At 39.3% G+C, this 16,355-nt stretch overlaps 1 protein-coding gene across 1 annotated transcript in view; it reads right to left on the bottom strand.

Moving 5' to 3' along the window:
- Positions 1-1,715: 1,715 nt before the first annotated feature.
- Positions 1,716-16,355, bottom strand: part of LOC122555968 (intestinal-type alkaline phosphatase 1-like) — a 46,006-nt gene continuing 31,366 nt past the window's right edge. The window contains exons 5-11 of the mRNA XM_043702287.1: positions 15,490-15,662; positions 11,695-11,829; positions 11,527-11,596; positions 9,206-9,340; positions 8,401-8,592; positions 6,120-6,236; positions 1,716-2,536 (exon numbers count right to left, since the gene is read on the bottom strand). Of these exons, the coding sequence (XP_043558222.1) occupies positions 2,271-2,536; positions 6,120-6,236; positions 8,401-8,592; positions 9,206-9,340; positions 11,527-11,596; positions 11,695-11,829; positions 15,490-15,662 (1,088 nt within the window). The 3' untranslated portion in view covers positions 1,716-2,270. The remainder of the gene's footprint in view (positions 2,537-6,119; positions 6,237-8,400; positions 8,593-9,205; positions 9,341-11,526; positions 11,597-11,694; positions 11,830-15,489; positions 15,663-16,355) is intronic.

A 16,355-nucleotide genomic window follows, 5' to 3' on the forward strand; every position in this document is an offset into this window, starting at 1 on the left:
TTGGTGTGGACTTGTTGGGCCGAAGGGTCTGTTTCCACACTGTAAGCAATCGAATCTAATCTAACTCCTCTTTCTTATATCTTGCAGGTAATGCTTGCACATTTATCACCCCCATGGTGAAATGGCCAGTTCCCCAAAAGCTGCTCCTTGACCTCCGAGGATGACAGTAGCAAGACTTCAGAGAAAGCATCAGCATCCCTCACCAGCCCAAATACTGACAGCTCAGTGGGAACATTAGGTTTGGAAAGTGTGAGAACACAATCTGAAAACAATTCCCAGTTGACTGAGGAAGAAGTGCCTCAGGCACAAGGAGCACTGACAGAGACCGGCACTTGCAGCCCCCGGAATGACTCTGTGGTGTCAGTGATGTCAGCATTCATCCACAAGCTCAGGGAAAAACAAGAACAGCAGACAGGCATGTGGGCTACAATGACCCTCATTGCTGTAAGCTGTAGAGGTCTAATAAATCACATGACTACCTGTCTGCCTCCATGACCCAGTTGCCAGCTACCCAGAAAGTAAGGTCCACCATCCTCAGGGTCTGCACGTACTCCGGGACTGCACTGTTCCAGCCACTGGTGTTCAGGCCTGAAGGCAAGGCAACAGGGGAACAAGGAACCTGGTATGCACTCCTTGGGCCCCTTCCTAACAAGGAGACAGGGTGGAGTCACTATGCACCAAGCCACATGAGAAACCACATATTTCCCCCCTCTAAAGTCTCTGCTCAGAACACTCCAAAGGTGGCTGAGCCCTTCATCTACACCCTGCCTGTATTTGACGTGAGTTGCTCCATGTCACTCACTTAGATTGCAGAAGCCCATTACATCAAGGGTAGAAGGAATTGATGTGAGATTTCTAGCTATCACTGGGATGCCAATTAGGCTCATCAACCCTTTGCCTATCAGAATTCATGGTGGCACAGGGATTTAATAATAGCCTGCACAGGTCTCCACCAATCTCAGAAAACCACCTCACAAAACATGTTGTGTTGGCCAGCAACCTCCGGGGTTGGGGTACGTGGTATTGGGAAGGGATCCCTTGCTATCAGGAATTGTGTGCTCAGTCAAGGCATTCAGTAAGGAGTGACTATTGGATGCTAACCTCTTTGCCCATGCCTTCAAACCTGACTCCCCACTCTTCCACAGCATCTACCATGTGATCCCCATCTGGCTTTGACTCAAACATGCCCTGAGATCACTCAATTAATCTGTGCACAGGTAGTGGCATCACCAATGGCCACCAGTGCCCCACTGGAGCTGACAATGGTGAGCTGCTGTCTTCTGATTGGCCAATGGGTCTGAGTAGCAGCACCTCACCACCAGACTTTCAATCATGAGATGCACTTGATTTCAATAGGCCTCCTCCATGGAGCTGACTGAGATTCCCTGTTGACATTGAGCGGTGGGTGAGACCCTTTTTGCTGACCAAAATCCCAGAATATATGTATGATGATAATGAAGCAAACTAAGCAAGCAACCTGGGTTCAGGAGACTGTCTAACTTAGCCAACTTGGTTGTTTCTTTTTGAATGCTGTTCTATTAATGGTCAGTAAAAGTATTATCTCATCAGTGACCTCAGTTAACTAATTGATGAATTGGACTCTCAGTGTCCCTCAACTTCCAACAGCAACCTCAGATTTAGGATCCAGTCTTCTTTTGGTGACTAAAGGGAATCATAATTAGTCAATATTTGTAAAGAAAAAGTCAAATACAACATAATTAATAATGTTTTAATGATTTGCAAAACATACTGAATTCATACATTATTCCACAATCAGAATTATGTAATTATTATTTACTATTGGCTCATTATTACTTTGATGATACCTTCCACACCTACAATTTCTAACCCCTGGAGTTCTATAAGTTGATGAATGGGAGCATCATCTCCTCCAGGTTCCCCTCCAAGTCACACATTTTCTGAATTGAAAATATATTGCTTATCCTTAACTGGCGTGGAGTCCAAATCTGGGAATCATTACCCAGCAGCATTGCACAGATTGCAGCCACCACAACTTCTCCAGGCCAATCAGTGATGGGCAATAAATGCTGACCTAGCTAGTGACACCCATATTTCATGAATTAATAAAATAAGTTTTCAAAGTTACCAAATATTAAAGAAAGTATGTTTCTTTTGCTACGTAGACATAAAAACATACAACATATGAATTATGATGAAGCATTAATTACTTTTCAATTATATTTGTAGAATTAAATGGAATTTATAATTTAAGGCAGTTAAACATTATATACAAAGCAGCTAAACATGCTTTAGGACTTGAGAAAATAAAGTGTCACCAGTAAAATACTGAGAAGATTCATAGGCTGGACTGAGGATCCACTGCTGGGACTTGGTGGACACTCCTTATATGGTTCAATACAAGCAGCATATGCAATCACATGGGCAATGTAATTCTCTTCATGGGTTTTGTGGAACAAATAAGCCATGGGACCTTTAGAAAAAATTGCTACATCTTCTCCTCCATGAGTTTCTGAATCTAGTAGAACAGCAGCTTGTTGTTCATAATTCTTGTTTTCTGCAAGTATCAGAAAATCTCATTAGATGCTTCCATTGTTTATCACCACCTAATCAATGTAATCTTCTTCAACCTCAGGTATTGGGTCCCTTTACATCCCTGCTTCACACTACCCCATTTTCAGCTATAGTATCTTCATTCCAGTTCCAAGTCCTGTGTATTGATAGCTCTCTCTTCTTCAAAAACATCAGTCAAATTTTTGGTTAGCTGTTCTAATATTTCAATTACACTGTCTGTACTTATAAAAAACTTTTGGACTTTTGGTTGTGTCAAGGCATTATACAAATGAAAGTTGCTGCACTTACACCATCTTGCCAAATTATATTTATGAAAAATAAACCAGTTACTGCATGGAATTACTTTCCCTAACCTCTTCAAAATAATTTCATTGTTATTTGATCCATGAGTTAATTTTTTGTTTTTGTTGTGTGCAGGCAACAGAGTGTCACTGTATAATGTTGAGTTTTATGTACAATTGTACCTAATGGAATGTATGTGTCTACATAGGATGTTTAACTTGTGATTCACACGAGAATTTCTTTCTCACAGTCTGCAGCTGGTAACTACAATCTGTCATTGTTCTCTCTTTTTTTATTCTTAGAAAGATTAGAGCTATCTATCGTAAACACAATTACCTTGTTGTCAAGCTAGCAAACTGCCTTAAGCTAGTGCTATGTTATACAAAACCTGACTTTCCAATGGAGCCATGAATGTGGTCCCTGAAGCATAACACATATAATTAGTTCCTGGCTAATTAGTTCCTAATTCATTTTACAGGCATTTGAACAATATATATAACTGCAATCAAACCTAACTGCTGCTGTCGTCGTAAAACTGCACTGACATGGTGAAAGCAATTGTATCCCTGATCCTCTGTCAATAAGAATCAGCTCAGTTCCATCCAATGTTGTTGATATTTCTTGGTAGTCCTTATTTATAGTCATTGTACCTGGACTGGCTAAAAGGTGTAATCGAGTAGGTAAAAACAATGACTGCAGATGCTGGAAACCAGATTCTGGATTAGCACAGCAGTTCAGGCAGCATCCGAGGAGCAGTAAAATCGATCCACATTGATGCCCTGGGGTTGAAGTGTTCCGAGGCGGAAGATGAGGCGTTCTTCCTCCAGGGGTCTGGTGGTGAGGGAGCGACGGTGAAGTAATCATTCAAGTTAATTTGCAACTTCTCAAACCAATGCTGATGTAACAAGCTGTCTTATGCCTCTAAGTAACAGGGTTTGTTCCACTGCAATCCTTGGAGGGAATAAACCAAGCCTTCAGAGAGCATTGTATTCTACTCAGTTGCCAACTTTTCTCCCTTGTCAAAACACTCCTGTTGTCACTTCCTAGGTCTGTAATGTAAAAGCCAGTGTGAAATCTTCCTCCACATTTCATAATCTTATTCTTCTCCTATACTATTTCTCCCCTCCCACTTACCTTTCCTCTTCACGGTCTCCTCATCCCATTTCTCATTTACCACCTCTTCTCCTTGTCCTGTCCCCTCTGCCCCTCGATGTCATAAGTTCATAATAGAAGCAGACCATTCAGCCTCTTGGTTCTGCTACACCATTCAATAAGACTATGTTGATCTGGTTGTGACCTTAACTCCATTTACTTTTTTGCTAGTCTCCCTTAACTCTTGACTCCCTTCTGATTGAAAGTGTACCTAACACAGCCTTGACATATCCGGGGACCAAACCTTCACTATTCTCTGGGAAAGGGAATTCCAAAGATTCCAAAGGAAGTTGGGGGAGGGGAGCCAGTAAAATGCGGGAAGTTGGGATGAAATGGTTTCCTAATGGAGTTCCATGTTTAAGGAAATGGCCTCCATCAGGCTTTCTACCTTAAGGAAGTGAGAAGCAAATTTCTATATAGATATGATTCACTAATGACCATTTGCCCAGGCCTTTTGCCAATGGAATATCAATCACATGCCTCCATTCTCTCATCAGGATGGGAGGCCACTAGTTGAATGTAGGAGTCCTCCTCAACAGCAGGTCCTGGAGGTGGGTGTGGAGAAGAGCAGAATGCTGAAACATATTTCCATCAAAGAGTAGGCAGCATCTCTCGAGCTCCCTGTGCTTGTTTGAGGAATTTCCCTCCATCAATTTTGATCAATTTAAGTGCTTCCTTTTGTGAACTGAGCATTACATTTGCAGGACTCCATTCTGTTGGGATCCACTATCCTTGTGCCTTTCTCCCTTGATAAAATTTCTGACATTACACAATGTTCAATTATTCTAACTCCTACTTCCAGTTGTGCATTGACCTACAATGTAACTACTGATGGTCTTTCCATTCATTTAGAGTCATAGAGCAGCATAGAAACAGACCCTTCGGTCCAACTCATTCATACCAACCAGATATCCTGAATTAATCTAGTCCCATTTGCCAGCACTTGGCACGTATCCCTCTAAACCCTTCCGATTCATATACCCATCCTGATGCCTTTTAAATGTTTTAAGTGTACCAGCCTCCACCACTTCCTCCAGCAGCTCATTCCATGCACGCACCATCCTCTACATGAAAAAGTTGCCTCTTAAGGTCCCTTTTAAATTTTTCTCATCTAATCCTAAACCTATGCCCTCCAGTTCTGGACTTCCCCACCCCACATCCATCTAACCTATCCATGCTCCTCATGATTTTATAAAGTTCTATAAAGTAACTCCTCAGCCTCCAACGCTTCAGGGAAAACAGTCCCAGTCTATTCAGCTTCTCCCTATAGCTCAAACCCTCCAACCTTGGCATCATCTTTGTAAATTTTTTCTGAACTTTCAAGTTTCACAACATCCTTCTGATAGGCGGGAAACCAGAATTGCACACAGTATTCCAAAAGTGGTCTAACCAATGACCTGTAAGCAACATGACTTCCCAACTCTTATGCTCAATGCTCTGACCAATAAAGGAAAGCTTACTAAATGCCTTCTTCATTATCCTATCTACTTGCAACTCCACTTTCAAGGAAGCATGAACCTGCACTCCAAAGTCCCTTTGTTCAGCAACATCCCCAGGACCTTACCATTAAGCATATAAGTCCTGCCCTGATTTGCCTTTCCAAAATACAGCATATGCAGGATGTGGTCTAGTATTGTAGCAGAAATAAATGCAGCCTAGTTATAATGAGTATCAGTATTCTGACAAATCAGTCTGAAGATAGAGACTGCTGCAAATCCCCATAAATGCTATCATGTATCCTACATACACCCACAATATCAACTCTCAGAAAAAAACTTGGTTTGCTCTACTCAACAAAGTCAAGGAGGTCCAATGAAATATGGAAATTTATATTAATTGCTTACAATTATCTAATAAATCAGTGCCAGACGAAATCCTTCAAAAAGTGAGGAAGGTTTTTAATCTAAAATTAACTCCTTTGAAATATTAATCCCTCAATAACTCATTCACCTGTGTCTCATAAATACTGTAAACTTAAATATGGAGTAGCATTATAAAAATACTTCAACGTGTCTTAGTTAATACTGTCAGTGTGGTAGAATTAGCATGGCATAACAAATTTGAGCATTTAAATATTACTATAGTGCTCATCTTAATCTATGTAACTACAATAAATATGAAACTCGTCTTACGATAATCAGTGGAGTTTGGATTTGGTCGTGTGCCATTTGTGATTGCATAGCCTGGTCCATTTCCATACAAGATGGTTGTATATGGCTTTCCATCCAAAGCAAGTGCTGGTGCCAGTCCTATATTAAATAATTGAAAATATGGTTTATTATTCACAGTTACCTAACCAATGCGAAGTCAATAATTAATATTAGTTATAGAAACCCTGTCAACAAAATGTAATTCAATGTATTTCCTATTTAGCTCATTGGTTACAGATTAGTTTGGATTTTTCAAAAGCCCAAAATAAGCAGCAAAGCATGAACTTGATTGAGGACAAGTGAATTACTAAATCCTCCACAATAGCCTTCTGCTAAAGGTTTATAATTTTAACTTCAAGATATAATTTATGCTTAACCCTTTAAAGATATGCTGAGATAAAAGGTCAGTGAAGATATATTTAATGTGTGTATGAATGGTGATAATATTCTAGCTGTAACTTCCTTATACCAATTTTAAAAACTTTTTGAAATTTAATTGAGCATTACAAGACCAATTTGTAGAATTCACTTTCCTGCACAAATGGCACATACTGTATAAATAGATATCCCTCTGAGTGATTATTAATTAACATAATTGTAACTTTATATATAACGTCTAGATATGTACTATAAATAAGTTGGCGTGAAAACAGTGTCACAAAACAGGTTACATTTTGTAATCATTGAGGATCAGACAAGAGATCAGAAATACTCACCAATTTGGCAGATTCAAAACCAATCAAATTAAAAATCTAGTCAAATTTTAATTAAAGTACAATTTTAAAGAAGAAAATCAAAATCTGTAGAGCAGAGGACAATAGTCAAAATGATCGGTGTGACATTTCCTCTGTGCGTGGCATGTGGCAAATTTGTAAGACCATTTATATAGAATGTCTTTACAATTGTTCGTCAGAGCACGCAGAGGATAATGGTCCATCAATATTGAATTGTTAGACCTCAGCTGGAGTATTTTGTACACTTCTGAGCATCACATTATAAGAAAGATGTGAATGCATTAGAGAGAGTGCAGAAATGATTTACAAGAATGGTTCCAGAAATGTGAAACTTCAATTATGAGGATAGATTGAAGAAGTTGGGAACGCTGTCCTTGAAGAGAAAAAGACTAAGAAGAGATTTGAGAGAAATTTTTAAAATCATGGGCAGAATGAATCAAAAAGATAGGGAGAAACTGTTCCTGCTTGGAAAGAGAACAGGAACAAGAGATTGTAGATTGAATGTGATTCACACAAGAGGCAAGCGTGAAGTGAGGAAAAGCTTTTTAACTCAATGAGCAGTTAGGATATGGAATGCACCGCTTGGAAATATGTCGGCACGTTCAATGGAGGCATTCAAGAGGGCATTGGATGATCATTTGGATAGAAAGGGATATGGGTACAAAGCAGGACTAGGTAATAGGTGATAGAGTCATAGAGATGTACAGCATGGCAACAGACCCTTCAGTCCATTGGTGCAAGATGCCAATGGCCCCCTTCAGTACCATAACAATTCGGTTATTTTGTGAATTGGAGAATGAAACTAATTCAAAGGCTGAATTTTCACAATCATTTTAAAATTTATTTTAAATTAACTCAGATGCCAACATTCAAAGCAAGTAAGTTTGAATGAATATAGCTCAGCATAACTTGTAGCAACTTTATGATCGATTTTGCTAATGTTTCCTACAAAATTAAACCAAACTTCACACCAAAAAATTTGATTCAAAATATTTCGCTCAGTGGTTAGCACTGCTGCCTCACAGCTACAGGGACCCGGGTTCAATTCCAGCCTCAGGTGACAGGCTGTGTGGCGTTTGCACATTCTCCCTGTGTCTGCGTGGGTTTCCTTTGGATGCTCCGGTTTCCTCCCACAATCCAAAGATGTGTAGGTTAGGTGAATTGGCCATGCTAAATTGCCCACAGTTTTCAGGGATGTGTAGGTTAGGTGGATTGATCAGGGGTAAATACATGGGAGGGGAATGGGTCTGGGAGGGTTACTCATCGGAGGGTCAGTGTGGGCTTGTTGGGCCAAAGGGCCTGTTTCCACACTGTAGAGATTCTAATTCTTGTAGGGATTCTAACTTTAGTGGAAATACATTTTTTAACAATTGAATTACAGTCAATAACATAATTTGCATTTATTTAGTGCCAACAATGTTGAAAACCACCACAAGGCATTTCACAGTAACATTGTCAAATAAAATTCCCTAATTCAAAGCTCAAATAGATATTTCTTTTATGACCAGAAGGAACATACTGCCACTTACCAAATATTGGATTGCCACGAAGTGCTTTTCCACCAAATGCGAACATATGTGAATGATCTGCAGTTACTACAGTGAGAGTGTCAACATCACTTGTCAATTTACTTGCTTTTTCAATAGCTTCATCAAATTTAACTGCTTCAGTTAAAGCTTGCACTGCCGTTCCATCATGGTGTCCATGATCAATTCTACCACTTAAAGAAACAATAATCAATGATTCAGTACTCATAGGCATATCTTCTCAATTCTGGTAATATTATGCAAGATTTTTAAATACATGGTTCCACTTTAATCCTTGGATTAAGGTGAACATCTGATTTTATCACAGGCATCAATGGCAAGGTTGTCACTGTGCTACTGTGCAAAATGCTGCTGTGCCCTAGGTTAAGGAAAATGTTGCTCAGAGTTTCTGCTGGAGAGAGCTATTTACTGTGGCTTGCAGTAAACCACATGTCACCTTGTCAGCTCTTTTCATCTTTTGGAGGTGACATTGTCAAAACAGTGCAATTCCTGTACTGTGAATTTACCCCAGTAACATATAGTCATCAAAAAGAATAGACTTCCATCCCTTTTGTTCATGCTAGATTCAACTCCAGGCCCCTATATTTGGCTATCAAATGCAACTCATGTCAACACTGGCACTTAAATATATAACCACAAGCAACCATTTCCATTGCATGTGTTCTTCCTTTAAAAGATTACTTCAACATTAATGATGCAAATGGAAAAATACCTCAGATAATTAACTTGAAAACTGTAAGTGACAATATTTTTAGAAGTAGATTGAGCAAGGGTTTAAGTTACTTATCTTCAACAAATAGGAAAAATCCGTTGGGATTTTTCTGGAGAATTTGAATGGCTTTGTCAGTCATTTCAACAATCGAAGGATCCATAGTCCGATTTCGATTTAACTCAAATTTCATATCCTTGGGTTCAAACAAACCTAACAATAAAACAAGATATGCATTAATTCATTACTTTGTGATATGAATATTTATGCTGGCAAGTTTGTCTGTGAGATGCTAAAAAGCAACTGGATTTTATGGTCTTAAATGTACAAGTCACAGAATTGCTGTTACTCGGAAAGAGACCATTCTATGTTTTAAATTCATGCTAACTTTTTACAAGAGTCACTTGTCACAATTCAGCTAGACACACTGTCCAGCTTTTTGGCAAAGCCCTACAAATGTTTTTTTTTCAGGCATTTGTCCAATTCCTTTTTGAAAGCAATAGTTGAATCTGCCTGGCTGAATGAGACTTGTGGTCTCATCAAAGTAAAAAGATGTCATTACTCCTGTACTAAAACCCTTCGTAATAAATATCAACTCATTACCTGTCTGTCCACTTCCTTGCTGTATGTACATAACTATGTTGCTTGCACAGTGAGAAATGTTTACGAACATCAACTTTTAATAGTTTGTCAGCATCTCGAAAGATTCAGTTTTTCTACCATTGCCAGCAAAATGAATAACCTCAATTTTCTCTGCATTTTACTCTAGCCATTACATATTTTCCCATTCACTTATCCTGCCTTTATCCCTTTATAAACTGTTTGTTGGGAAATTTGCCCAAGACCTTGGAGTTAGATTTGGAGGAAATGTACTGACTTCCCAAGATGGCGGTGTAGTAGGACTCCTCAAACAGAGCTCATTCACCCCATCTATTTCCTTTCATTTTTTTGTCTCTTTTCATATGTTGTCTTTCATTCTTTTTTCTTACCTCCCCGCCTCAGGCCTTGAGTGAAGTCATTGCAGACTTCCAGCCTCAGTATGGACTCCCAGCCTTGTAAGCCTAGAGGTAAAGCCAGTGCCCCTCCTAGCCTCAAAGTGAATCCAGACTGGACTCCCAATCTCGGTGATGCAGGTGTGGACTGGAGGGTAGGTGCCAGCACAAACTGGGTTGGAAGGACTGTTATCCTGAACTTGTTATTTCTTTTTTTTTCTAATTTATTTCTGTGATTTTCTACTTTTGTACTCAAGATGTCACAAAGGTCTGTAATGCTGGATTTCCATATTTTTGTAATTATTTCTTAAGAATTTGTACTTAAAAATCTGTCCCCCTAAGATGGCACAGTAAGTAGCAACTTGTAAACTTTTCACTGTACTCATGTGAGTACACGTGACAATAAAGATAATTCTAATTTTTAAAAACATGCACTGGGCCAGTTTGCCAGCATATTCCTGCCTTGAGCAGCTTTTCCAATGGTGAGTTGGTGAAGTTGGGACAGCAAGGCAATTAGAGCGATGAAAGAGCCTGCAGTTAGCAGAAGACAAAACCTTAGCAGCAGGGTTCAACCTCAGTAAAACCGATGTTGTAAAATTTTATGAGTGTGCTGAAGTGATGCAGGAATGACCAGACTGAAAGGCTATCTCACAAAGCATGCCTTGTCTGGTGCTTGACAGGTGAATGCCAACTACCAGGATAGGGCTTCACCTGACCATCATTTCACAGACCCAGGCAGGACACTCTGCAGCCAGCCTTCAGAGCGGCTCAGAACAGTTTATGCAACTATGGCTGAGGGTTTTGGACAGGGAGCTTCCAACTGCAAATGCAACCAGATATCTTTTCCACAGCCACGTGCCCCTGCCAGTGCACATGAAGTGGTCAGCGAGATGCAGATGCAAGGAGTTGCTAATCAGATAGGTGTGAGCATCTGTGTATCCTGATACCCCTGAGGCAGTTTACTCCTGACATCTTCATCCTTATACAACAAAACTGCATTTCCAATGGGCCAGGTGGGAGGCATTGCCACTGACATAGAAGGTATCTATCACTGAAGGCCCTCAGCCCCCTGAATTCCATAACATCACATTTCTGACTCTCACTCATTTGACATAGGTTTAGGGTAAGAGGGGAAAGATTTAAAAGGGTGCTAAGGGGCAGCTTTTCCATGCAAAGGTGGTGCATATATGGAATGAGCTACCAGAGGAAGTGGTGGAGGCTGGTACAATTACAACATTTAAATATGCTGAGTGTCATTGAGAGTGGATGGTTCTGTGGGCATATTCCTGAAACATGGACTCTAGTGACTCAGGATTACTCATCATCACGTTCACACGTAGGGCCTCCTCACAGAATTTATTACCCACTTTAAAACAGTGTTGCTAAGAATAAATTTTGAGGTCTTACCCATCAAATACTTAGTTGTCTCCACATTGACAGCATCAAACTGCTCTTTATTCCACACATATTGTGCATCCTGAAAAATGTTAGAATGCAGTAATTCATAACTGGGCGCATCATTATTGGGTTAACTATTCAATGGAATATCTGGCTGGGAAAAATATTGATAAGTACTTTTTTGATACTGAGCCATTTTTCAATCAGATTTTGTTTATCTTTTCGAGTGCCATTTTGCTTGGGGTTCTGTGGATATTCAGGATCAGGTGTTCCTTCAGGAGTCATGTACTTTCTACCTCCTCCAAGTATGACCTGAAAAAAACAAACATTCAGTTTCTTTTTCTCACGTGAAATTTAAATGAGGACAAGCAAGAATAATTAACAGTCTGCAGTCCCATTGCAAAATTAGTTGCTGAATTGCGCATATGCAGCAATCATTTCTGTGTCTGGTGTAGCATGACCTACAGTTGTTCTGCTGGCTGCCATCACATTTAATGGAATTAAATTGGAGACAAAAAGCAATCTGTGATTTCATTTGTTCATGTCCAGTATTTATTACCCATGCCTATTTCCCCCGAGGGCAGCTAAGATTCAACCATGTTGCTGTGGGCCTATTAGGTTTCCTTCCATAAAGAAGATCAGTGAACAAAATAGTTTTTGATTAGATTCCCTATAGTGTGGAAACAGGCCCTTCGGCCCAACAAGTCCACACTGACCCTCCAAAGAGCAACCCACCCAGACACATTCCCCCACATTTAGCCCTGCACCTAACACTACGAGCAATTTAACGTGGCCAATTCACCTAACCTGCACATCTTTGGACTGTGGGAGGAAACCGGAGCACCCGGAGCAAACCCACGCAGGCACGGAGAGAACATGCAAACTCCACACATACAGTTGCTCGAGGCAGGAATTGAACCTGGGTCCCTGGAGCTGTGAGGCAGCAGTGCTAGCCACCGTGCCACCCATTTATGTTGGTTGACAATGATTTCAGTTACTAGCTTTTTTCAAATTTTAAAATTCCAGAATTTTATTGAATTCAAAGTTTACTATCTGCCTTAATAGGATTTGAATTCATATCCCCAGAACATTAACCCAGAGTTTTGGATTACTAGTTCAAGTGACATTGCCACTAGGTCACTATCTCTCCTTGGTTAATTTGATGTGAGAGAGAATATAGAAATAAATTTCTTTTGTATAATTAAATTTTGTCACAAAACAAATCCAGGGATGTTTATTCATAAAGATTCATTTTGACAAAATTGCCATCACTTGTACCTTATCAGTCAGCTCAGATAGCTAGTTGGTTGGAGCAGAATAGACCAACCAGGAGTTCAATCCTCATAACAGATGCAGTAACTCAAGGAGGCTTGCTACCTTATCTTACTCCATGTTTTAAAATGTTGTCCTTCAAGCAATATAACCAATTGTGTCCCTGAAATGAACAGAAATGCCTATGTCCTTGGTGGAGTATGTCTAATTTCTTGCCTGCCTCACCGCTGAGCAAGAAGGTGATAATTTGAACCACACTTTAAACTAAGAACACTATCGAGGCTGATGTAAACTGAAGTGTGATACCCACTGTTAGATTGACGCTATACCTGTCTGGATTGGTAATCATAGAAGATCTCAATGACACAATTCGAAGATCAGTAGAAACTCCATATTATCCTATTTCACGATGCCTTCTTCAACTAATAACACCATTGATAGATTTAGTAGACCATCATTTTGTCTGTAGGATAGCTTTTTGCAATTAGCTATGCTGTTTGCTAATGTGTTAACCAACTGCACCTAAAATGTTATTCTTTGGTTATAAAGCACTTTGACATGTCTTGAGAATGAAATTTGCATAGATCGAAATGTAAAATAGTTCTTTCGGATTATTTATTGAACTTGCTCTCACAGTTGAAGGTAAATTTAACATAAAATATAACTTTACATTAAAAACTCTAGAAATTGTATCTAACCTGAATCAGATAGAATCTACATTTAACAAATACTGTATGTACCTACGATAGGTACTGGTGTAGGCCCAGGCCCAGGTACAGACATGGGAAAATGATCATTATAGTACCAGTGTGCTGTGTACATCTGTTACAGGCATGAAGGTAGCTTGTTCCCAATGGTGGAGTTGCAAGATTGTTCAGCTAAAACACAAGGTGAGTCTGGAGAGTTGGAAGCAATATGTAGCTGATAAATGCCGACAATTCTAATGTGTAGCTGGGAGAAGCACACCTGCTTCATCAGGGACTCTCAGTGACCTCTCTCTCGCCTGAACAGGCAACACAAGCGTAACCCCGTTTAAAAAAAAACTAAAAACATGCCACCGGAGCCAGGAGAAGCAAGAGTGCTCCAAATGTTCCAAAGTTTTCTGACTAATCATGATGCACTCTCTGAAGTAAGTGGGAATAGAGTAATGCACTAATGTTCCTGTAAAGTAATGAAGTCAGAGAGTCACATATAGCATAGAAATAGGCCCTTTGGTTTATGCCAATCATGTTCCCAAATCTAACTTGTCCCACTTGCCTGTATTTGGTCCATATTCCTCCAAAGCTTTCCGATTCATGTACTTATCCAAGTGCCTGTTTAAGGTTCTAACTGTACCTATATCCACTACATCCTCTGCTAGGTCATTCCACACATGAACCTCACTCTGTATATAAACAAAAATTGCCTCTCACCATGTCTTTTTTTTTAATCTTTCTCCTCTCATCTTAAAAAGATGTCCCCTAGTTTTGAACTCCTCCATCCTAGGGAAAAGACCTTTGCAATTCACCTTATCTATACCCCTCATGATTTTATAAACCTCTACAAGGTCACCCCTCAACTTGCTATGCTCCAGCATGTCTTTATAGCACAAACCTCCCATTCCCGGCAACATCCCGGCAAACTTTTTCTGAACCCTCTCTAATTTAATTATGTCCTTCCCATAACAGGGTAACCAGAACTGTACACAATATTCCGGAAGAAGCTTCACCAAATCCTTTACTCAAATGACTTAGCAATGATGGCAAGTATGCCAAACACCTTCTTAACCATTCCATCTACATGAGATGCAAATTTCAAAGAATTATGTACCTGAACCCCTAGGTCTCTCTGTTCTACAACATTATCCAGGGCCCTGCCACTAATTGTATAAGTCCTGTCCTTGTTTGTTTTACCAAATTATAATAGCTTTCAATTATCCAAATTAAACTCCATCTGCCACTCCTCAGCCCATTGAACCAATTGATCATGATCTCTTTGTAATCTTAGATAACCTTCTTCGCTATCTTCTAAACCATCAATTTCGGTGTCATCTGCAAACTTGCTAACCATGTCTCCTAAATTCTCAACCAAATCATTTTGTGTAAATGACAAATAAAAGTGGACCAAGTACTGACCCATGTGGAACACCACTGGTCATAGGCCTCCAGTTCGAAAAACAACCCTCCACCACCACCCTCTGTAATCAACCATCAAACCAATTTTTTTATCTAATTGGCAAATTCTCCTTGAATCCTATGTGATCTAATTTTACTCATTAGTCTCTACAATGCAAAACCTTGTCAAAGGCCTTACTGAAGTTGATATAAAAACTGTCTACCACTCTGCCCTCATCAATCTTTTAGGCTATTTCTTCAAATAACTCAATCAAGTTTATGAGACATGGTTTCCCCCACACAAAGCAAGACAGTGAAGCAATAAAATACCAGTCAATATTTGAATGAAACGTATTTTAACTGGTCAGGTCATTGGACATAGACTTGAGTGAAGTTAACCAAATGAAGAAAGCAAACGGAAATTGTTTAAAAATTACATTGCAAGCATGAAAGTAGGTATAAGGATAATATTTAATCCCTTACTTACCATAAATTTATAATTATAAGGTGAAAAATCTGATTAATTATTTTTCAAAATGCTAACTGTGATAAAAGTGTGTTGTGGTTTGATGAACCTTTATATCTTATAAAAATAAACAAAACTTACATCAATATCTGTGTTATTTATGAGCTGAAAAGCAATGTCCTTGCAACCTTTCTTAATTGCATCGGGTGGCATTTCACCATCACCATACCAATCTCTGTCTGCAACGTGGGCATATGTAGCAGCTGGAGAAGCATGTTGAACTCGAGTGGTTGTTACAATGCCAACCGATTTTCCTGTGCAAAATTAAAAATGTAAAGATTACTTAAGATTGATGAAAAGTAGTGAATAGAAAAATTCAGAATACATTTTGCTTTAAATCAGAGCTAGGAAACACAAAATAAGGTAGTTATTAATAAATCTATTGGGGAAATAAAGAGAACAGAGAGTAGTTAGGAAGTAGAGTCACTGTTCTACCTAATTACAATACCATGTAATGTTAATCACTTAGTTCTGAAAAAGCGTTTGAATTTAACAACAACCTTGCTTTGTGGCAATTACCTTCACAAAAAGTGGCTTTCAGTACTTGTAATGAAGCGGAGCATGGTACTCTTTGACAATGTACAATCTGTTTATCCGGGTAATCAAGAATATAAGTGTGTCAGTCTGTTTTTATCATGAAGTGAATAATATTCTAAACAAGCAGGAAAGGAGTGGAGGAGAAGTTTAAATGTTAAGTTTAATTTTCAGATTTTCCACCATTTAACTCCTTTAGTTTTGGTGATGTTTGAGGTTATCTTTGAAATTCTGTGTGAGCCTCATTAACACCTTACTGAAAAAACTTATAGGAATGATCAGGAGGAAAGGAGTCTCTGGTCATCAACATCTTTCTAGGAGTTCCCCTTCATGTGCAGAAAGAGGAAATGAGGCCAGGTGGGGTAATATCAGTTTCTTCAAAAGAAGGGACAAGAATGCCAGATGGACTCTTC

The sequence above is a fragment of the Chiloscyllium plagiosum genome, chromosome 13 (genome assembly GCF_004010195.1).
Source record: "Chiloscyllium plagiosum isolate BGI_BamShark_2017 chromosome 13, ASM401019v2, whole genome shotgun sequence".
Classification (NCBI taxonomy): domain Eukaryota; kingdom Metazoa; phylum Chordata; class Chondrichthyes; order Orectolobiformes; family Hemiscylliidae; genus Chiloscyllium; species Chiloscyllium plagiosum.